The sequence below is a fragment of the Furipterus horrens genome, unplaced genomic scaffold (assembly GCF_987537825.1).
Source record: "Furipterus horrens unplaced genomic scaffold, mFurHor1.1.pri manual_scaffold_3, whole genome shotgun sequence".
NCBI lineage: Eukaryota > Metazoa > Chordata > Mammalia > Chiroptera > Furipteridae > Furipterus > Furipterus horrens.
In genome coordinates this window covers 108,777,191-108,801,353 of record NW_028327173.1, presented here as the reverse complement: position 1 = coordinate 108,801,353, position 24,163 = coordinate 108,777,191, and the positions used below count along the sequence as shown (strand labels likewise).

Here is a 24,163-nt window from a genome sequence, read left to right as displayed (position 1 = left end):
AGACCGCCCCGCCCCTGCGATAGGTGAAAATGCGCGAAGTAGGAACCTCACATTTATTTTAGCATTTATATATATTTTAAGGCTTTATAAACCCTTCCCACACACTTATAAACCATTCCCAGTTCCTTATTAACCTTTCCCACTCTCTTATTAACCTTTTCCACACTTTTGTAAATACTACTTACGTTCTTAAACATATTCTACTCTTAAACCTACGTAACTTTAACAACATACATATACAGTACTGCAAAATCCCGCAATATAGTGAAAAATCCATGATAAATAATTAAATATAATATTTTAAAAAATCCCGCAATACAGTGAGGCCGCAATAAAGTGAACCGCAATGTAGAGGGACTACTGTACTAGGAAAAGGTGGCTTACTACTACCAAAGACAACAAAGATAACACAGCTCTGACCCAAAGCCAAGATCATGGAGCAGTTGAGACATTATCATGACTCTAGAAACTATTTTCAGTTGTATAGAAAGAAATTAGCACTCGATTTTACCCTTTCAAAATGGGAGAAGGTGAGATCCCTTCTTTAAAAAATAAGTGTTTTTAACTAAACTCAGAGAAACATAGAGTAGATTGGTGGTTGCTAGGGGCTGGGAGGCAGAGAAAATAGGTAATAGTGGTCAAAAAGTACAAATTTCCAGTTAAAGAGGAACTAAATTCTGGGGATGTAATGTAAAAAACACTGACTACATAGTTCAAAATAGTGAATACTGTAAAGTTGTGAAAGGAGTAGATCTTAAATGTTCTCACCACTAAAAAAAAAAGGTAACTATATGAGGGGATGGATGTTAAGTAACCTTACTGTGATTATTTCACAATATACATATATATCAAAGCATATGTTGTATACCTAAAACTTACATAATGTTATATGTCAATTATACCTCAATAAAACTGGGGTGGGGTAGAAAAACATGTTTTAGAGCTCTAAAAGAATTGCACTTATAAAACAGTGATTTTGGATTAATATTCATAGATAATATAGCTCTGAATTTATATCGTATTTTATAGATATATATGTATACACACGCACACACACATAAATCAAATGCTGTTCTTATGACTTAAAAAATATTATCTCATAGGAGGTGGGGGGAGACTTCTGTGGAAATCTTAAAAGGAGTTACTGGGTATTCTCTCAATGGTTCTGAAAGCTGAAACCACCAGTTCTTTATAATCTCTACCTTTCCTTTCCAAATTGAAAGCTTTCCTTTCCCTTATTAAAGGCTTGTTCTTAATGGTAAAAATAAACAATAAAAAAGTTAACTCACTTAATCTTGTCAGTGTGGTACTACTAAGCCCAATTTATAGATGAGAAAAGTGAGGCATGGAGATATTTAAATGACCAGCCCATGTCACAGTTGTTAGTAAACTGCAGCTGGGATTTAAACATGAAAGGCTAGTCCACAGCCCATCCTGTATTCTGCTGACTGTAATGTTTTGTGGTATTTTTAATCACTTTTTTGAGGGGGGTGAGAAAGAGTATCAATGATATACTCTTTATAAAAAAGACCTTCCTTCCTACTCTCTTTTCTTGAAGGGCTGATAAAATTCCTCTGTGAAACTGTTTATGTCTGGTGTTTTTATAGAAGGAAACTCTTATTAGATAACTTTATCTCTTCTTTAGTAATTGGCCTGTTGACAGCTTTTCTTCTAGAGGTAGTTTTGGTAAATTATACTTTCCTAGAAAACTTTCCATTTTCAAACTTATTTCACAGTTGAATACAGCTGCAGTTGCTATCCTCCGAGATGGTTCGTGATCATTGTCATCTCTTGGTATTCACATCCTTCTTTAGTTCCCTCCACATTGAATAGGGCTGATCTGTGTATTATTGTAGAAATTGCAGAGTGTAACTTGAGGTTAGGGTATAAAAGACATTGTGGGCGTCTACCTAGCTCTTTCTTGGATCATTTGCTCTGGAAAATGTAATTTGGACACTCAAGTAGCCCTATGGAGAGGCACATGTGACAAAGAACTAAGGCGTTCTACCAACAGCAAGCACCAATAAGCTAGCAATATGATTAAGACATCTTGAAACCAAATGCTTAGTTTGTTTTTTAGGTGTTTTTTTAAAATAAGCAAACAAGAACAGAGACAGAATCATGGATACAGAGAGCATTCTGATGGTTGCCAGAATGGGAGGGGGATGTAGGGGTTGAGTAAAGAGGTGAGGGGATTAAGAAGTAACAAACAGGTAATTACAGAATAGCCATGGGGATGTAAAGTACAGTACAGAAAATGGATCAGCCAAAGAATGTGTACACATGACCCACAAACACGAACAATAGTGTGGGGATGCCTAAGGGGGTGGGGGGTAGTGGGTGGCGGGGGGCAAAGGGGGAAAAAGTAGGACAACTGTAATAGCATAAACAATAAAGTATAATTTAAAAAACTAAAAAATAAATTTAAAAACAGGCAAATGCTACAGCCCCAGTCAAACCTTCAGATTAAATGCAGCCCTGGGATTCTGACCACAAGCTCATGAGAGCATAGCCCAAACCACACAAATAAGCTGCTCCTGAATTCCCAACCCACACAAGTGTACATAAGAGATCATAAATGTGTATTGTTGTTTAAGTCATTAGGTTTTTGGATAATTTGTTGCATAGCAACAGAGAACTAAAACAACAGAAGTCTTTTATGGCTCTTAATCTTCACTGTTCTCTATCATAACTCCTTATTTCTTACTTGTGAATTTGTACCTATTCTATTTTAGTTAGTTAATTATTTTTTATAAATCAGCTTTTTAAATTGCTTTTACCATTTTTTTGTTTTCTAATTTATTTCCTGCTCTTACTCTATTTCCTTCCTACTGCTCTTGTTTATTTTGTCCTATTTTTAACTTCTTTAGATGTTTATTTTCATTTTTCTTGTTTCTCTGAAAACTACTGTAGCTATATATCCCACAGACTCAAATACATAGTGTTTTTATTGTAATTTTAAAGTTACTCAATACTTTCAGTTTCAATTTTCTCTTTGCCTTTGAGGTTTTGGCCTAAGTTTTCCCCTAGATCTTATGTGTTGGGACTGGGGATGGAACCCACAATCTAGGTACATGCTCTGACCAGGAATCAAACCCATAACCTTTCGGCTACAAGACAATGCTCCAACTACCTGAGCCACACCAACCAGGACTGTTATGAAATATTTTATACTTAAAGATAATATACATGTAAGTAGTTTCAAAAATAATAAACATCTGGATAGTCAATACCCAGATTAAGAACTATTGTACAATATCATCAGTATCATTAAAGTGTTGTGACCTGATTTTGAGATTATTCTATGGGCAGCTAAAAAAGGTATATATATTTTTCATTTGGTAATACAGAATTACACACACACACACATATACACTCACACACACACACACTCTCACATATACACTCACACACATATATAAAACTAATTTTAAAAATTAACAATTATGCTATTTAAGCACATGAACTTTAAATAATCTTTTTCAGATACCAATTATTCCCTAAAAATGAAAAAATTCTGTTAAAAAAATAAAATTCATATTTCACCTTAACAGATAACAGATCTTGTGAATCCTGGCTCACTCTCTCATGGCCCCGCAAATGCTTATGTCTCAGTACGCTTCAGAACGAAGCCTATTTTTGTTTTAACTTAAGGCCTCCCTTCTGCAATTACATATCCAAGTTCCTAGAAATCTTAATTACATAGTTTTTTTTCCAGAATTAAATATTGTATGCTTGTACCATGCCTTTCTCTATCTGGTTACTTCAGACTCATTCCTTCAGATTGAGCACACGTCACCTCTTCTAAAGCCTCTCCTAGTACGGCCAGCAGCAGCAAGTACTTCTTCCTTAGTACTCTCACCACACAATACAAAGTACTGTCTGATCCCTCTATTCCTCCTTTCAGAACTTGCTTTCTAAAACCCACAGATTCAGCCATCTAATCATATAGACTTGCCATCCTTTGTTTGAGGAGGTCTGTATATTATTCTACGATCTACTTTTTCTAACAATGATATTCTGAAACAGAGATCCTTAATTATTTGATTGGGTCAGATTTCCACGAGACCAATCCATAACAGACCTCTCTATTATCCTGTAAGACCGGTCTGTAGTAAGCTTCCCTACTGTAACAAAAATATTACGAACCAAATGCTTTAATGTGGAGAATCTAAGTGAAGATAGCTTCTTTGAGGTAATCCTCAGTTCAGCCCAACATTTTCATTTTCTTTTAGGGCTTAAAGGGGTAATAATAGAAACATGTAGAAGGTACATCAAAATGTTAAAATAAGAAACCTATAAGGAGAGTTTTGATTTCTCAGAAAATGCTCTAAGGTCCACCATGATGGAGAAAAAAAATGCAGCAAGGAACAGCAAGGCACAGTGGATGGGAAACAAAGAATTTGAATACAATGACTGAGTCAAATTAAGCCCAAAGAGTTAGGTAGATGAACTCGGAGAGATACTCGTGGTAATGATTATGGAGTGGATTGCACAACCCTTAAAAAAAAAACCCTGATGACCATATAGGGAAAGATATCTATTACCCTCACCAGGGAGTCATGATCCTTTATGAAGGTCCAAGAAAAGTATATGTAATGGGGGTTTGTCCATGGGTTGAATATGTAAAAAGGAGACACTGTACACCATCTAGATAAGAATGTATATAGCTAGCTAAAGTACAAATAACAGACTCCTAAATGAAGAAACCATAGCCCAAAACAGCATTTTAGACCAAGATGGACTATCACTACGAGTTTCTTCTGTTAACACAAAAATAGGAAGCAAGAAATTGAATTATCAGACCACTTCCTGAGGTGTCTGCTTTCCTGGTAAGGAGAAATCTAGAAAACTGGCTGTTTTGCATGTTATAATTAGGTAACCAGGCTTGTTCAAAAATCCGAGTACTTGTAGTTATGATTCACCAGATAATGAGGATTAGTAAACACTTTAGACACTTCTGTCATTTGTATTTCTTACTGACACATGAAAAGGAATTATCCCCACCAAGTATTTCTGTGCAATGCAGTGAGTCAGCAGTGTTGTGTGTACTGTAGAGCAGTGGTTCTCAAAGTGTAGTCCATGGACCACTTGAAGAAATTTGGGGGTGTCTCCAAGCCCAGAGAGATGTCAAAATTATTTTTATAATGACACCAAGATGCTATGCTAGATGCCCTTTCACTTGACATTGCACTAACTGTACAAAGATGCCAACAGGCATCTTTGCATAAATCAAGGCGGTGGTAAAAAACTACACTAGTAATCATTGTATTATTTGCTATCATGCATAGTTAAAAGAAGTAAATTTCATTTCCTGTCTCCTGTCAAGCAGTATAAATTAATTTTATTCTTAAGCCCTGAGTTTACTATTTTTGAGTTAGAAGTTTTATACATAATGGAACTTTGTCACATATTGATTGGTTATCTTGAGAAAAATTATGTGTGTAATTATTAGAAATGTAAACTGAATTAACTGCTTTATTCATGAAATGCTACTTATAATAATCGACAAAGTATGATTACTCAGACTTGGGTATGCAGTAGGCACCGTCTTTAAAAGTGTATGGAGTTCATCATTTCAAATGAAATAAATTTATGACCATACTTGTTGTCAATGGCAAAATTTCAAGCTTTCAAACAAATATTAGAATTCTGTAAAACTTATAACTACTCTGTGAGTTTGACAACTTCTAAGTGCTAAAGATTTTCTGAAGAAATTAGTGGTAATATTAAACAAATGTGATTTTTGATACTGTATAATGAAACATTTGAAAGATCTGCATAACTCAGTGAACCAATATTTCCCGAAACATTATAAGGCCATATGAGTAAAAACAAAAAATCGATTCAAAGTCTAAAATAATCAATAGGTTTTAATGTCACAGAATATGAAATGTTAATTGATACATTGTAGCTTTACAGTCTATATTGTGACTAACATTTAAGAAACTAAAAATTGTTGATTTTGGGTGTAGGCACAAAGAGCATCCAAATTATGTGACTAACCAGATCAAAACTTTACGGACCACTTCCCTCACTTGAGACACCACACAGCTCCATAAGTGCATTTTAACAGGAATGAGTCTGAATCTCTTAATGTCATCTTTAAAGGAGCTACCAACTGATCCCTTTTAATAAAAGAACTGAGGGTCTTTTAATCTACAAGGCTAACACTTTATGAGGGAGAAGAAAACTCAGCACTGGATCATGAGCAGAGGCTGAGCAGGCACCTAAGATGGGAGAAAGAACTAAGATGTTTTAGGGGATCTATGAGGAAGAAACACTCCGCTTTCTTTGCAAATAACAATTTTCCTAAGCTATCTTCCTGGCATTGTCAGATACATCAAAGATTATGACAAACTAAATTACTGGTTCTACTTCTCCATCTTCTGTAATAGAATTATAAATCTATATCCTTGCCATAGCCTTGAGGTAGGTTAAGTATATTCTCCACTCCTTGACTTGGGGTTTGGTCATGTGATTTGCTTATGGCCAGCTGGATATTAGCAGACATTATGGGAACACGAGTATGCACAGTTGAGCTTAACAATTCATGTGCTGTAGATACTGCCATGAGAAAATTATGTCCCAGATAGTTCACTGGTTCAAGAGTAATAAGAGATGTTCAGAACAGAGCTGGACCCAACCTGCACCTTATCCTAAATCAGCTGAACCCCAGCCACCTCACAGATGTACAAGTGATACATGATTACTGCATTAAGCCAATGAGTTTTAGGGTGTTTTGTTAAGTAGAATTATTGTGAAAACAGCTACTGACCTTAAACTATCCCATGTACACCTAATAGTTACATTCTGGAAGCTACCACTTGACTAAACCCATTGTTTTTCCCTAAAGGTCTGGAAGACTTTGGTGATGGGAAAAAGTTTGGAAGTATTATTCCCTGAGAGCCTCTCAAGGCCTAAAAGGATCAGACCCAAACTACTAGTCCTGAAATTTAAGAAATTAAAACTTTACTATCAATCTTTCCTTCCTTCATTCTTACCAAAAAATCTTGTATTCTAGCCATTGAAGTTTATTGAATTTTCTCAGGTAGTACTAGTCACCCTGCTCTCTATACTCCTATAGCTTTTGCACAGATAAGATGAGATTAATAAACTAAACCACAATGATTTACATCTTTGTTTACAGACTATTGATTTATCTAAGGCAGATATCTTACCATTCCTATACCTCTAGCACCCAGCATGGTACAAGAAACATGGCCATTTTTTATTGAAAAAGAAAAAAAAAAGGAATGAGAATATGGAAAGAAAAAAAGATGTGTCTAAGACGCAGTACCTTTAAGAAACATATTGAAAGTGATCTCACTTTTACTTAGTAAAATTGTAAAAGTTTAAAAATGTTAAATGGATTTATGATACTAAATTGAGTTCATGTTTTATCTCTAAAAATCTTCCAAAAATAATAAAAGAAATATAGAACTATGAATACTACAGTACTATCATAACTTCATTAAACATACATAAGGCCTTGGCTGGGTAGCACAATTGGTTGGAGTATCATCCCAGGTACCAAGGTGTTGCAGATTCGATCCTCATTTGGGGTATGTAGGGAAAGCAACAAATTGATGTTTCTCTCTCACATTGATATTTCCCTCCCTCTCTTTCTCTCTCAAAGCATATCCTCAGTTAAGAATTTAAATAAATAAATAAATAAGCAAATAAATAAATAACATGCATAAGGAAAAATTCCAAGGAAAATATAAATATCTGAAAATATTAATAGACAATGGTATTTTCTTCTTGCCTTTTACACTTTACCTTATTATTCAAAATTTTCTACAACAAACATGAAACTAGTGTGTGAATGCACCTTTTATGTAGAAATATGAGATCTTATATTTATCAAATGGCTAATTTTAAAAGACAATGTATATTATATGAAAAAGAAATGTTTAGAAATTGACAAATGTAAAAGTTTATCCTTCATGTTCTGCAAGAAGTTAGACTACTTTCCTTAAAACACTAAGTATGAAAAAATAAAGCTAGTATGAAGCTTCAAATCTGAATTTTTTTAAAAAGGAGATATGAATGAACTGAGACATTTTTAGAATATAAATGGTAGACCTGTAGGTAAACTTCTAGCAGCAGAAATTACATAGGGGGCCAATTTAATTCACTATTGTCTAGTACTCCAAACTTTTTATTCTTTAAATACATGACCCCTCTGGATCACTGTACCATTTGTGAACTCTTCACCTTCTCTTCCCTTATATATAATCCTATCATCTCAAAACCACAGTAATCCTTATATTATTGTCTCTTCCTTCCTTCTGCCTTTACTTCCCCAGGCCTAATTAGCAGGCCTCCTGAAAAGAGTCAAGTTCCTTTGCCAGACATTATTATAGTTCTTCCTCTCTCATCCACACAAGCATTCCCTATATAATTTCTCTTCCTGTTTGCCCTCATCTGAAAGAAGATTCCAAGGCTTTGAAAAAAGTGTTTCTTTTTAAAAAAAGAACCCAAATATTGTTCTCCTTTTGCCTGTTCTCCCCAAAAGATCCTGTGCCTACTCCTCCTCAGCACTGGCCCTTGCATGATTCTGCATGCACGGCTTCAAATAATGCCTTTTGAATACCATAATGATCTCTGGAAGGATAGGTAGGGAAAAACAGTAGGAGTCTTCTGGCTGCAGTGTTATCAAAGATAAACACTACCAGTTCTCATCACAAGAAAAAATTGCAACTATATGAAGTGATGGATGTTAACTAAACTTATTGTGGTAATCATTTTACAATATATACATGTATCAAATCATGTCATACACCTTAAACTAATACAATGTTATATGTTAATTATATCTTTTTCAAAAAGATAGCACTATAAAAATACCTGCTGGTCAGTACCAGAATGGTTAAGAATGCCTCTATATTCTAAAAAAATCTTCATTCTCCGAATCTGATTCTTATTGTGTCAGGTCACCTTAATGTGACCATTAGACTTGGACATCATGCACTAATATATATGTATATAAGAAAATGGCATCCCTGGTCGTGTGGATCAGTTGGTAGGAGGGTCATCCCATACATTAAAAAAAGAAAAATAGAAAAAAGTTTGCAGGTTCAATCCCCGGTTAGGGTGCATATGAAAAGCAACCAACTGATTCTTCTCTTTCTCTTTCTTCTTTCCTCTCTCTCAAAAATCAATGAACATATTCTTCAGTGGGGATTATTTTAAATCTCCTTAAAAAAAAAAGTAAGTGGCAGGATCCATTGCTAGAGTCAATTAAGTCTAAGGCCACACTTAAAATATCTCTTTCTTCTGGAGCTCCTTAGGGCTGTTATTTTTTTTCTTTTTTAAGTATATTTTATTGATTATGTTGTTCCAGTAGTCCCAATTTTTTCCCCTTCACTCCTCTCTGCCCAGTAACCCCCTTCCCTCCAGCAATCCCACCCCCTTTAGTTCATGTCCAAGGGTCATGCATGTAAGTTCTTTGGATTCACCCTTTCCTGTATTATTCTTAACTTCCCCCTGTCTATTTTGTACCAACCGATTATGCTTCTTAATCCCTGAACCATCTCCCCGTTTCTCCTCCTTCCCCCTCCCAGTTGATAACCCTCCAAATGATCCCCATACCTATGACTCTGTTCCTATTCTGGTTTGCTTAGTTGGAGTTTGCTTTTATTTTTTAGATTCAGTTGTTGATAGTCATTTGTTGTCATTTTAATGTTTATAGTTTTTATCTTTTTCTTAAATAAGTCCCTTTAACATTTCATATAATAATGGCTTGGTGATGATGAACTCTTTTAGCTTTACCTTGTCTGGGAAGCACTTCATCATAGCTTTGCTGGATAGAGTAATCTTGATTGTAGGCTCTTTCTTTTCATCACATTGAATACTTCTTGCCAGGCCCTTCTTGCCTGAAAAGTTTCTTTTGAGAAATCAGCTGAGAGTCTATTAGGCACCCCTTTGTAGGGAACTCTCTGCTTTTCTCTTGCTACTTTTAAGATTCTCTCTTTATCTTTCACCTTTGGCATTTTAATTATGATATGTCTTGGTGTGGTCCTCTTTGGGTCTAGCTTGTGTGGGGACTCTCTGTGCTTCCTGGACTTGTATGTCTATTTCCTTAACCAAATTTGGGAAGTTTTCCTTCATTATTTTTTCACCTAAGTTTTCAATTTCTTGCTCTTCCTAATCTCCTTCTGGCAGCCCTATGATTCGGATGTTGGCACGTTTAAAGTTGTCCCCGAGGTTCCTAAGCCTCTCCTCATTTTTTTCAATTCTTGTTTCCTCATTCTGTACTTGTTGACTAGTTTTTTCTTCCTTATATTCCAAATCACTTATTTTAACCCTGGTTTCCTTCCCTTCACCATTGGTTTTCTGTGGATTTTCCTTTGTTTCACTTAGCATAGCCTTCACTTCTTCCCTTATGCATTTACCATACTTAAGCATATCTGTCAAGCCTGTGATCATCTTTATCACCAGTGTTTTGAATTCTGCGTGTTAGGTTGGCTATCTCCTCATCGCTTAGCTCTCCCCCTGGAACCTTGATCTGTTCCTTCTTTTGGCCCATACCTCTCTGTCTCCTCATCTTGACAGGCTGCTGTGTTTGTTTGCCTCTGTGTCTTAGATACAGCTGTCACTCCTGTTACGTTGTAAGGGGCGGAGCCTTAGGGATTCGTCAGTACAGGGTGACCAGTTTCACATTGTGGTGCTGTATGTGGGGGAGGGGTCTGAGAGGGAACAATGCTGCTTGCTTAGCACTTGCCCCTTTTCCAGGCACTTCTCCCACTTCTGTATGGGTCTAGCACCTCTCTAGCTGTTGCCCTGGTCATCGTTCCCAGAGTGGGTGGGTCTGTGGATGTTCTAGGACCATGGGGGCCCTTTAAACAAGCAGACTCTGCTCAGAGAGCCACAGTTTCTTCCTCCACCCCAATCCCCACTGGTCTATACATTCAGAAGCAATGAGGTTTGATTTTCCCCACCGCTTGCACCATGAGCTGTGCGGTCTGGTGAAGAGCTGTGAACGCTCCCCAGGTGTCCCTGCCAACTTTTTAAAACCTGTAACTGAGCTTTCCACCAGCCTGCCGCTGCCGCCACTGCTGCCACCACAACACCATGTCCTCTCTACCCTGGTTCCACCCCTCCTATCTGTCCGAATGAATATTTCTTCTTTATATCTTTGTTTGTTAAGACTTCCATGCAGCTTGATTTTCTGGAACTTCTGGTTATCTCTAGTTCTGAGGTAGTTGTAGTCCTTCTTAGTTGTGGAGGGAGACCCAGCATGTCTGTCTAGGTCTCCATCTTGGCCAGAAGTCCGAGGGCTGATATTTTCAATTGATTGTTGGCTTTCAAATTATTAATACTTAACTTTTGGAGGGGGCATTTCTTGCTTCTTTTAGTGTAAATTTCAAAGCTTAACCCCACAGATCCACTTATCCACATTGAGAAATGAAGGTATGCAAATTTCTAACAAGACATGCAGGAAGTTCTTTAAGAAGTTTAGAGTGTACAAAATTAACAAATACTGCCAAGCACTATAAGCACAACACGAAAATTCTGAAAAAGCTTAAAGCAATTTTAAAATTCCAAACTAAGTAAAAATAGCAACTGATACTATTTTAAAAATTTAGAATGTTGTTTCTAAATCCTTTCTTAGAACCGTTGCTCAACTAGATTTAAAAAAATACTCCATTTTTTAAAAGGATAACTTGTAAGAGTTTTATCCATTAGTGAACTTTATCTGAAATTATATTCTTCATATTATATTAACTAAATAGTTTTAAATCAATATTTATGCTAGGAATTATAGCATAATTAAGTAACAAAAAAGATTTTGTTATAGAAAAAGTATAACTGGATGGACTGTAAATATATCATATTCTGCAGTCTTAGTCTGAGAATAGCCTAGTTAAGATTGTGTACCATAAATTTAATTACCTCTTTCCACGTGGGAGAAGAAACAAATACAGTTTACCCTTGAAAAACATGGGAGTTAGGGGCACCAACCACCCACTCAGTCAAAAATCCAGATAGAACTTTTGACTCCCCTCAAACTTTACACAGTTTCCCCTTAGTATCCACGGGGGGCTGGTTCCTGAACCTCCTGCCCCAAATCAATGGATGCTCGAGTTCCTTGTATAAAATGGCATAGAACAATGCATGTGATCAGCCCTCCATATCCATGGACTCCCAGCCTGGTGAGATGGAGGGCTGAGTGAATATTTATTGAAAAAAAATGAACATATAAGTTCAAATCCATGTTGTTCATGGTTCATCTATTTTTCAAAATCATTTCAAAATGAAATGATCAGGAGTCAACCTATTTTAGTGATGGCAAATATGATTATTTACAAGTCAAACACCTCCTAAATGTTATGTAGCTGTCAGTCCTGCCTGTCTCTAATCATTACTCTTCAGAATGCTACCAGTTATCTTCTAAAAGACACTTTGATGGTGATATTCCCTTATTTAAAAACTTTTCTATAGCTCCCAAATGTTTCCAAGTAGAAAATTCAACAGTCTTAATTTTGCACACCCCCCTTTCCAAATTCTTCTGCCACTTCCACACCTGCTTTAGCTATACAAGGTAGTTATTATCCACAGATCCTCTTAAATTGTCTCCCCCTCTCTTTCCTTCCTCCATTTGTTAAATTACTACTCCACTTTCAACACCCAACTCAATTGACTTTTCACAGTGGCAATAATAAAACATATTTTTTATAAACACAGTTCACTCTGCATTTCAGAAAAGTCATTATTATATTTGAAATAGAATGTTTTAAAATCTATGACTACATGAAGATTATGGGCTTTGCTTAGCAGTCAATCTATTCTAAGTGGATATCCTTAAAACTAACTGCTATCTCTTCTACATTCAATTCTATAGAAGCTTACTGAATACCAAATATGTCCTAGACACAATCTTTTTCTTAAGACTGGGCCTAAAATCTTTTCTAAAGCTAAATGCATATGCAACAGGACATTAACTGGGATTTCTCCTCTTGTTTCAAAATTGTGGCTTAAGCACCTCTTCTTCTAGCTTCAAGGAGCCAACAGTAGTTGGGATCAGTCTCTTCTCTTACGGCTTATTGAGAGACACTGGTTTATTGAACCAGCCCTATCATCAATATTGTAATACCTTCCCTCAATGTAAATCTAAAAAGGCTGAAAAGAAAGAGGGGGTTTATTGGACTTTGAGGGGAACAGAGAGTTTATGAAAAGAGGATATTCCATCCCTTCTTTGGGGGGAAGAAAGCAGTTGTCCTATGTGATTCCAGAGGATAAAAACCAAAGTTTGAGGTCATTTAAAAGAAAGGTACACTGATATTTCATTCCCTGTTTGGTTATCTATATAGGCAAAAGACTTACTGATTTGCCCCCAATATATGCACAGGGGAAAAGAGAAATGGAGAGAGAGTGTGGTGAGGAAGTGTCAGGTAGACAGGTAGGCAAAGACTATTGCCCACCCTGAGTCATTGATTCCCAACAGGTATTAAAAAAATGTAACCTTTTCCCCAATGTGCTTGCAGGTCCTAGAATTGGCCATGGGAAACAGATTTGATTGGATAGTCTTACAAAAACAAAAACAACAAAACATAGCAGAGCCACATAGTGTGAATATCATTAGTCACATTCAGCCTGATGTTATCAAATCTTGCAAGGGACAGCCAATGCCTATGGAAATGTGATAGGATTGAGCTCACTGTCAGCAGAGTAAACTGGAGCTACCATCCATCTTCATTTAGCCTGTGGACAATGAGGTAGAATTTATTGTTCGACAACCAAGAAAGAGGACTGCCACCTCAACACTGGAATATCATGCAGAATTCTGTCTCCCCTATCACTCCTCCCAGCTTTAACACCCTAGAAGAAGAAAAAGCATAAGAAAAAGAGACAGCAGAAGTGAGTGACAAAAAAAAGCCTACTCGCCCACACTCAAAATTGTCAGCCCCAGATTAAGGTCAGTCTGTCCTGGGATAAAGTGATAAGATTACTATATCAAGGCTGTGGCTGAAGTTATAATATGAAAAGAACTAAGTCTTAACTACTAGAATGGAACTAGAGAATCTGAATATTATTGAATAGTGACAAGATGTTGTTAGGATAGGAAAAGAGAGTTTGGCATGGTAGAGTTAGAGGGCAGCTACTAGATAAAAAGTAAAACTGATATGTATTTATATGCCAGCAAGTTGAGATCCTCAAAGAACTGGGTACACATAGTAAGTCTCTGAGATCAGTTTCCCTATAAATCAGTGTTCTTAGCTTTCCAACTCTCCATTTCTTTTTTGCATAGCAAATGAATTCCTGATATAAGTGCCATTTGTACTGTGATATTTAAGTCTAGAACCAGTCCATCAATTTGCTCACTACTATTTGCTGTTTTGTCTGAAAAACACTAAGTAGATAAAAGCCACACTTCTTGGAAATACACCACCAAAATCACAGATATGAATGGACATATAAGCATTACTAATGATGGGAGGAAGTTGGAAGTAGCAATAGGTATTTCAAGGAATAAAGTGAGGGAGACTTATGAGAACAAAGTTCAGAAAGCAGACATTATTTTGGTAACTCAATGCTTTCAACATTCACCTTTTAATGATCCAACCAAAGAAGAAACTACAAAGAGGTTTATCTGACAAAGAGAAAAAAATGAGTATATTGTAAATGGAGATTGTTCAAGTGCATGATTCAGAGGAAGGAAAACGAAGGTTCTAAAGAAAGAGAGGAAGAGAAAAGCAAGTGAAGGCTGGTCTGGAAGGAGGACCTAAACTGAGGCTGCACACAGAGGATGAACAAGCATGGATGACAGACAAAGGAGAACAACTCCTAGATGGATGAGAGACAATAATGTAAAGTGGCTGTGACATATTGCAATATTAATACATACCGAGACTGAATTGCGGGTAATGCTCATAAATCTAACTGCAATTAGTACAGGTTTCTGGATTAGGAAGGACATGAAAAGGAAAGCAGAAGGTTAGAATGTACATGTCATTGCCCCATTAAAAGAGAAGGTTTATCTTTCAATGGACTTATTCTGCAGCATCAGCAAAAAAAAGCACAGCTGGTCTACCTGATTTGAAAATTGGGGGCTGAGGTGGGGGTGTTAGGGAGTAGAAGGATCAGACAAAAAGGAAAAAGGACTAAAGGACTCAGGGAGATAGACACAGTGTGGTAATTGCAGGGTGGCAGGGGGTATAAGGGGGATAAATGGTAATGGAAAAAAATACAATTTAAAAAAAAAGAAAGAAAAGTAGCCTTTTAGTAAAAGGTCTCTTCCCTTCCTCCCTGGATGAGCACTGCTAAATTGGGCCTCTCATAACCGAGTTCCTGAAAATTGATACTACATAAAGAGTTTCACTTTCAAATGGGTTTATTTTTTCATTTTCTGGGGAAAAGATTTAGATAGTGTTCCGTGATGGATTTTATTTAAAATCTCTACTGCCTGGTAAAAGTCTGTGTTTATATTTGTTTTTAGAAAAGATCTTTGCTAATTTAAATCAACAGACATTTGGTGAGCACTTGTTCTGTGCCAGGAAGTTTCAATAGTGAATGAAGAACAAAGTTATTTTATTATTAAACAAATATTAGCTATGAAGATATGTAGGAAATGTTGCTGGGCCCCTGCTTCTCTAGAGATTTACTGGGAATCTGAGTGGGAGTTCATCAAGACAAATTTTGTTTTACAATTAAGGGGAAGGGTAGCAAATGGGCAATAATTAAACTTTTAATTCACAGGAGTTTTCCAGTTTACCCAGATCCTAGTGATTATTGGTCAGTGAGAACTGGAATTATCTGTATATTGGTCCCTGGTTACAAAGAAAAATATTAAACAGAAAAGTGGGCAAATGGAGGAAATAAATTTTTCTCAAAACCTAACAATAAACCCTTAAAAAATCTTTATTTGATAATAGTAGACTCATAGATGGAACTCCATGTCCTTAGGAACAATATTTCTGCAATTGCTTAAGTTCTCTACATCCTAGGAGTATCAGCAGGACCACCAAAAGGGACATGGTTGAGGGTAGGAACAGACGGTGGAAGAAAGTAGAGAAAAAAGTTAAGATGGGTTAAGTTTTCATAGAAAGGACAGGAAAAGAAAACAGGGCAGATTATTAAACCACTAACACTTAAATTCTACACATTTAACTGCACATATATTCTGTATATACAAATAAAGAGAGCTAAAATATCAAACAAGGCATCCATAGTGCCCTAAGATTTGATGATTTTTATTTTTACTTGTTCCATGTGAAAAAGGTTCAGAGAATAATCTCTCTCTCCACCATAAATGCACACTTAAATCGCAGGAAAGCTCCCATTTTCCCGTGATTCCATGTTGTGCATCTTACCATTGATCTACGAATTAGTGACAACCTGGTTTTTGCCTTATTCTCAGCAAATTCCAGGCTACTGATGTCTTTGAGACGAGCCTTGTATTTATTCATTTGTTCCACAACAATCAGCTCCACACAGCTGAAACAGGAGGAAAGAGAGAAAACTGTTAAGGATTGAAGTAAATCAAGTAAATTGTAGCACACACACAGAGTTTTTCCACTCAGTGTGATAGATGGTAGGAGGATGAAAGAAAAATCAACATCCCTTATTTTATGAGCTCAGAGACATTTTAGAATGATGGTTCAGAACTTCAGCTGCACTTTAGTGCCCATCTGAGGAGTAGTTTTAAGTCCCAATGCCCAGGCCATACACCAGAACAATTAAATCAGACTATAAAGTTTTTGGGGATGGGACACACACACCAGTATTTTTTTAAAGCTCCTTTTGCAGTCAAAGTTAAGAACCGCCACTGCAGAAGGAACGCATATGTTCACGAAAAAAAGGCCAAGGTGAATTATAGGGATATTAAGTACTAAGAACAAAGGGATACAGTTAGACTACTAAAGAAAGATAAAGTGTATGTAATTTGATAAGTTGGAATTTTAGAATATATTTAGAAAAGCCAAATTTAAAAAATAAGTTTCCTCAAAACAAATAATGCTCTGTTGAATAGATTCTAAAGAATTTTTTTTCATCTCCAGCATAAAAAACCTCAAAGTGTCCAGCAACTTTTTAAAAATAATCTAAGCTTTTAAAATCATTCACTATGTTTAATATCTTGATAAAGTGACTATAATGACTCAGAAATCCCTGGGGTCTTGTAGAGGTGATAGTGACTGGCCTTACGTGGTAGTCTTACTGATGTCCTGCACGCTTTGTAGTGGGTCAATAGTGTCGGGGCAGCGGAGAATGCAGGGTGCAAACACAATGGCCAAAGCATTAGCAGACATTCGATTAGTGTTTTCCTGCAGAGCAATCCTAAGAAACAAAAAAACAAACAAAAAAACCCACAAGTGAAACAAGGATAAAAAAGGAAAACAGTAGGAAAGTAGGCAGAAGAGATGAAGAGACGAGAAAAAGATATATAGCATCAAATGCATAGTACTGAGGGATATTTGTAACATTTGAAGGGAGATACTGCAGGCTTTTCCCAAAGCTGTTCCTTTGCCTTTGGGAAATACACTCTCACTCTGTTCTGTTCTTTCCTTGAAGCAATGTAGGCCAGTACATAGCTTATCAAGGGCAATCTATGATCCATGGTCAACATCACTAAAAGAACATGTTTGAAGCATGCAGAGTGGAGACTTTAATGCATTTTCAGACATATTTACCCAAAAAGAAACATGGTGTTCTTCCCACTACTGATGATACTTACACTCAGGGAAGAGAGACTACTGAAGTCTCTTTGGTCAGTCAATTCCTAAGCACAATCTGAACCCACTTCCTATGAATTAGGTTATGTCTAAAGATATACAAAAATTCTAGTTCACTATTTAAATAATAGGTTAGGCTACACAGTGCCACCCTGAGGCTGAAGTTGTTACTTGGCTCAAATAGGGCAGAGAAGTAGCTGTCATACAGTACAACTACTCAGAGGATTTCTGCTCCAAGGAATCGTTAACTACCAATTTGAGGCACTGACTTTATACACAGGGAAAAAAATATCTGTCCAGTTTTCCAAGTGGAAGAGATCTTCATTTACTTAAAAGAATCCAAGGGAAAATGTTAAAGATTCCCTTGTTTCTTTAAGTTACCTGACTAAATGAAAGATGAGGCGTTCCAGTGTATTGAGATGAGTTCGGGAGAGCTGGTCAATCACAGAGTATACACCACGGATTGTCTCTTTCCTCTCCTGAAGACCTAAAAACAGTAAGAGCAGCAAATAAGACTGACTATCCCTTCTTATATTCTACATATTCCTCCTGGACAGATACTTAGGTAGCAGGGGAGACTTGCTCTAGAGTTTTGGGAGACGCAACTGTACCTGTGTGGCAGATAACTCACAGTTACCAATAATCTCTTCACTGCTTGAGTTCTATGTTCACTAAGCAATCTCCTGAGTTTTAACCTATATTACAGTAATCCTTGATTACAGCAAGGAGAAAGAGATACCCTAGTTTTTCAAGCATTTGGTGGCTAACTGATCCCCCATTAAAATTAATCAACTGCCATATAATTTATAAATCAGTCTTATGGGACTTTGAGAAGCTTGCCTCAAGGCCTAAATACTTCTAGGCCTTCATCCATAATCTACACATCTGTACAGTAGTCCCTCTCTTAATCACAGTTCACTTATCGCAGACTCACCGTATTGTGGGATTTTTAAAAATATTAATTATTTATCGTGGATTTTTTGCTATATCGTGGGATTTTACAGTACTGTATATGTATGTTGTTAAAGTTATGTACGTTTAAGAGTGTAGAATATGTTTAAGAACATAAGTAGTGTTTATAAAAGTGTGGAAAAGGTTAATAAGGGAGTGGGAAAGGTTAATAAGGGACTGGGAATGGTTTATAAGTGTGTGGGAAGGGTTTATAAAGCCTTAAAATATATAGAAATACTAAAATAAATGTAAGGTTCCTATTTCACAGATTTTCACCTATCGCAGGGGGGTCGAGAACATAATACCTGTGATAAGTGAGGGAATACTGTAGCACCGAAAAACTAAACTCCATTACCTGTTAGGCCTGGCAAAAAATAGACAGCCAGCTTTACACAGAATTCTTGCCTAGATCCACAATTTAAATAATCATAAGCCAACCCTTAAATATCCTATTTAAGAAGCAACTAAGTAAGTGACTTACTTAGAAAACTTTCAGAACACTGACATTTTTAATGAGTCTCTAAAAAAGTCAACATTTACTGAAAGTTTTATATTAATTATCAGAAATTTACTATTTGATCTGTATGAATTAAATCAGTAGAGGATAGCTAAATAATTGATAATGAAAATGGCATTCCTTTCCCAAGTGTAGGCCCTCCCTCAAACCCAGGAAGCCATGCTTACCCATAGCTCGAAGAAATTCCTCATAGAGCTCAAAGGTCATGAGTGGGTTCGGCAAATCACGAAGCCATTGTTTGAATACACTTGCAATGACGTGTATGTTATAGTCATCTAGATTTACATTCTCAGCATCTATTTATAGACAAGAGTTAGATAACGATGACAAAACATGCAAAGGGATTCAAATGATTCACTTTAGAAACTATCATCATCAAAAGAAGGGTTCATGTTCTTAATCAGACTGACTTAATATCTTCTACAATCTAATCCTGTGCTTTTGAACAGTTTCTAACTGTAGTAAAGGAACAGTTTTTGTTTTTGTTATTTTCCAAATCTGTTGTAGACTTGATCCATGTTTTCATGTGAAAGTACTGTTAAACTGCTCTTACAGTTTTTTTTAAATTATTTATTTATGTTTGTTTATTTATTTTATTTTTAGAGAGAGGGGAAAGGAGATAGAGAGGGAAAGAAACATCACTGTGTGGTTGCCTCTCACTCGTGCCCCCAACTGGGGACCCAACGTGCAACCTAGTCATGTGCCCTGACTGGGAAGCGAACCAGAGACACTTGGCTCGCAGGCCGACGCTCAATCCACTGAGCCACAGCAGCCAGGTCTAACAGTTTCTAAATGCTTGCTCTCAACTTCTATACTTACCTTGCTGTGGATTAGTCCTGAACCACACTTTGAGTGACAATGCTTTAGATGACAAATGGGAAAAAGGCCCAGATAACATCTTCTAAAGTAAAGCTGATTTTAAGTCATTCTTAGAGATGAAAGAAGGGTAATGATTGAGCTTCAGAAATGTAAATGAAACACCTTTATTCTGTTTCACTTATAAACTCCCTGTGGAGATAATACAGATGAGGTTTATTGATGAAATGAATGGTAGGATATAGAATGATTTTTCACTTGTACAGACTCAAAGTTACAAGAAACAAGATGGCAACTGCCTTTAAACTGGAGTAGACCCAGTTTCTGTAGGCAGAACCTTCTGCTTGAGTTTTACTAGATACTTCTATTATTATTGTCATTCCAATTCATTTCTTACTGATTTGTTCATTAAAAAAAAAAAAATAGAAAGGAAAAGTATGTGGTTAGGTTCTTGGCTATTCAGAGACTGGCTTTGTAGAGAAGTGTGATTCAAAAAGACCTATTCCACTCTGTGTGGCTCGACTGGGTGTCATTCTGCAAAGCAAAAGGTCACCAGTTTGATTCACGGTTATGGCACATGCCTAAATTGTGAGTTTGGTCCCAATCAGGGCATGTATGAGAGGCAACCAATCGATGTTTCTCACTTCAATGTTTCTCTCCCTCTCTTTCTTCCTCCCTCTTCTCTCTCTAAAAATAATAAAATCTTAAAAAAATAAAAAGACCTATTCCTTCCCAATAGTGGTAAAGAGTACAAGTTGACAATAATACAAGTCAAACTCGTGGATATATTACAGGGCTGTGGCTACAGCTGTATACAGATACATGTTCAACGCACTAATTATCACTTTAAATAATTATGTCATTCAATGTAGGATGGCAGGAAGATGCCTTGGAAACAGCACTTGGAATCAGAATAATAGAGATCAACAGGCAATAGTTTAAATTATTAATTCAGAAGACCTGCAGTTAAATTCTAGCTTGGTCACTTATTGGTGATGAATCTTTGGGGAAGATCCTTTAAAATATGTTTCTTTATCTGTAAATAGAGATAATAGTCCTTAATTCATATGACTGCTGTGAAGATTATTATAAAAACATTAACTCAGTGTCCTGCGGCATCAACAGCTCGTTATTTAAATTCCCTGAGCCTAAACTTTTCTTTGCAAATTACAGATATCATGATCTTATCAGATTGTTTAAAAGATTAAATGAGATTTGTCTGAAGTACCTAATAATGCCTTGTATCAATGACACACTCAATATGTTTGTTGAATTGACCCCATAAAAACAAAAGTCTCTTTAGAAAGCCACAAAATGATAAAGAGTACCATAGAAAAAAACTACATTTTTCTGGCTACAACAACATGATCAACATGTAATGAAACTTTGAAGAGTACAAAGTGGCCTATTTAAATAAAAGTATTTGGTCTTGCTTTGGAGGGCACCATCTTACCTGTATCTAGACCTTGTCGAAGCTCCTTGATTTTATTAGTTGAACCAGACTTTCGGTAAATACCTTCTGTGTACAGTCCATGCATTTCAATGTAGTTTATGAGCTTTTCCACCACTAAAGGAACAGTTCGATCTTCACTAGTCAAACGGGACAGTTCAACCCCAAATTGTCGTGATGACAGCTCTGGATCATACTAAATGGAAGATAATTTTTGTTTCCAAATATGTTCAAACATCTTTAAACACGTTTAACCAATTTTTAAAGAGGAGCTACTACTTATTTCACTTAAGTTTTATGAGCATAATTATGAGAGTTAGGAGAAAAAGAAATCATGGTTAAAGCTGACAGTATAAATGTTATTTTCCATCCTCTCCCACTAGGAATACCCCCAAAATATGATGGGGTAAAGAATGAAGATAGTGGCAACAGACTGTGGTTTCCCTTCCTGTTAAAAATCTTTTCATGTAAAGGTGAGATGTAAGCAAGAGAGAAGTGATTTTAATGTATTCTAAACATTTAACAGCTACCTTTAGAAAATCTACTGATTTGATATGAGTTAGAATTGTCAGTAATTTCTGAAGTATAAGAATGTTTCTATGCTTATGTAAACTTTAGAGAAGTTCAACTAAACACTGATGTCACAGGATAAAAACAGAGGCACACACAGATTGCCCCAAGATTAGTGGTCTAGATCGTTTTAAAAATTTACCTTAATACTGTATCTCCTATCATACCTTACTAACTATAGTTTATTTGACTGTAAAATGATAGCTTATCCTTAAAATTATTTGAATTCTCAGAGAAGAAAAATGCCAGGTATTATCTGAGACAAAAACCTTTCTTGTAAATTTCTTTTTTGTCCTTTCCTTCTCCTGTACCACTCTCCTTTCCTAATTCAATGCTGAGCACCCCACTCTCTCCTCCTATCTGCACCCAATCAGTGCCAAGCTCTTTTAGTCAAGCAATACATTCTATTTTTTCTTTCCCATTCTCAATGCCATCACCCTAGTTCAAACCTGTATCACTGACCACTTGGATTATTCCAACAGCTTCTTGATCAATTTCCCCACATCCATTTTCTCTTTACTTAATATACAGTAGTGTATAAAACCTACTTTATTATCCTCTAAAACCTTCAGTTGCTAATCAGTATATATTAAATAAAAGATGCAAACATTCCTTAGTCTAACATTTAAGATATTACATGAATTTATCCTAATTTCCCCTTACAGCATTATGTTAATACATTTGTCACTTATGTGCCAGGTAGTAACACAGAAACAAAATCAAATAAGAGATAGTCATTAACCCTAAGACTAATGCTGAGACTAATAGTTTTAGTGTGTGGAGATAAGTAAAACAGAAACAACAAATTCATTGGGTATTGTGGAATTACAGAAATGAAACCGCTAGATCAGGAAGGACTGGGCTGGGTAACTATTTGGAAGATTCAGAAGGCTACAGCTGTGGGCAACTGGTGATTGGCAGCTTCATCACAACAATGCACCCGCTAATGCATCAAGTCTCCTGCAGAGTTTTTTGGCAAAACATCAAATCACCCAGGTGACTCAGCCCCACTACAGCCCTGATTTGGTGCCCTGCGACTTCTGTCTTTCCCCAAAACTAAAATCACCTTTGAAAGGGAAGAGATTTCAGACCAGCAATGAGATTCAGGAAAATACAATGGGGCAGCTGATGGAAACTGGGAGAACTGTGTGAGGTCCCAAGATGCCTACTTTGAAGGAGACTGAGGCATCATTGTCCTGTGTACAATAGTTCTTGTATCGTGTATATTCTTCAATAAATGTCTTTTTCACATTACATGCCTGGATACCTTCTGGACAGACCTCATATACTGCCTTGCAATGTTCCTTTATTTTAATATAATTATCATGCTTGCCTTCACTATCTTCTTAAGTCAATTTGGTAAAAAATTTAAAAAGTCACAAAGTATTCACTCTTTTGCCATTTTCTGGTAGAGTATATAAAAGATTAGTGTTGATTCTTCTTTAAATAATAGGATATATTAAAAGGGAAAACCACATGGGTTAGAGAGTTCTCGGTTGGAAGATTTTCAATTATAGATTCTACTTTAATAAATGACTCTTCAGATGTTCTAGTTTTTAGCTTAGTTTAGCTAAGCTGTGTTTTTGTGGAAATTTGCTCAATTAATCTAAATAGTCAAATAATTACTGCTAACAAGGTATTTGTAATAGTCTTTTATTTTACTTATAATACATATGCAGTACCTGCAGTGACATAAACAATTTTTATTCTTGAATAATGACACCTCCTATTTGTGAAAAAATTTATCACTTGCTAAGAGTTTGTTTTCGGCTTTTCAAAGAGCTAAAATGTGTCTTTGTACATTTTTATCTCTTGCACAAAAACTTTTCAGTCTGTTTATTTCTCTTCATTATCTACCCTTTACTGTTGCTGGATTTTTTTTTTTTTCTACTTTCTATCCTTTTATCTTTTCTAACATATGATTTAAGACTATAAACATTCCTCTAATCACAACTTTAGCTATAGCCACACTTCTGCTATGTCATAATTTCATTATCATTGAACTGAAAATATCTGTCCATTTATATCAATTCAGAAGTATGCTGCTTAATTTCCAAACATATGAGGATTGTGTAGTTATATTTATGCTGATTTTTAGATAGATACTATTATGCTAAAAAAATACTCTCAATATTTTCTTTTTGTTTTTCAGTCTTTGAAAAAGCTGATTTATTTCTTATT

The 24,163-nt window shown here is 36.0% G+C and overlaps 1 protein-coding gene across 1 annotated transcript in view; it reads right to left on the bottom strand.

Annotated features, from left to right (window-relative positions):
- Positions 1-24,163, bottom strand: part of MYO9A (myosin IXA) — a 309,544-nt gene that overhangs the window by 23,594 nt on the left and 261,787 nt on the right. Inside the window, exons 36-40 of the mRNA XM_090270072.1 lie at positions 21,416-21,608; positions 19,314-19,442; positions 18,060-18,165; positions 17,152-17,283; positions 16,320-16,443 (exon numbers count right to left, since the gene is read on the bottom strand). Coding sequence (XP_090126198.1) covers positions 16,320-16,443; positions 17,152-17,283; positions 18,060-18,165; positions 19,314-19,442; positions 21,416-21,608 — 684 coding nt within the window. The remainder of the gene's footprint in view (positions 1-16,319; positions 16,444-17,151; positions 17,284-18,059; positions 18,166-19,313; positions 19,443-21,415; positions 21,609-24,163) is intronic.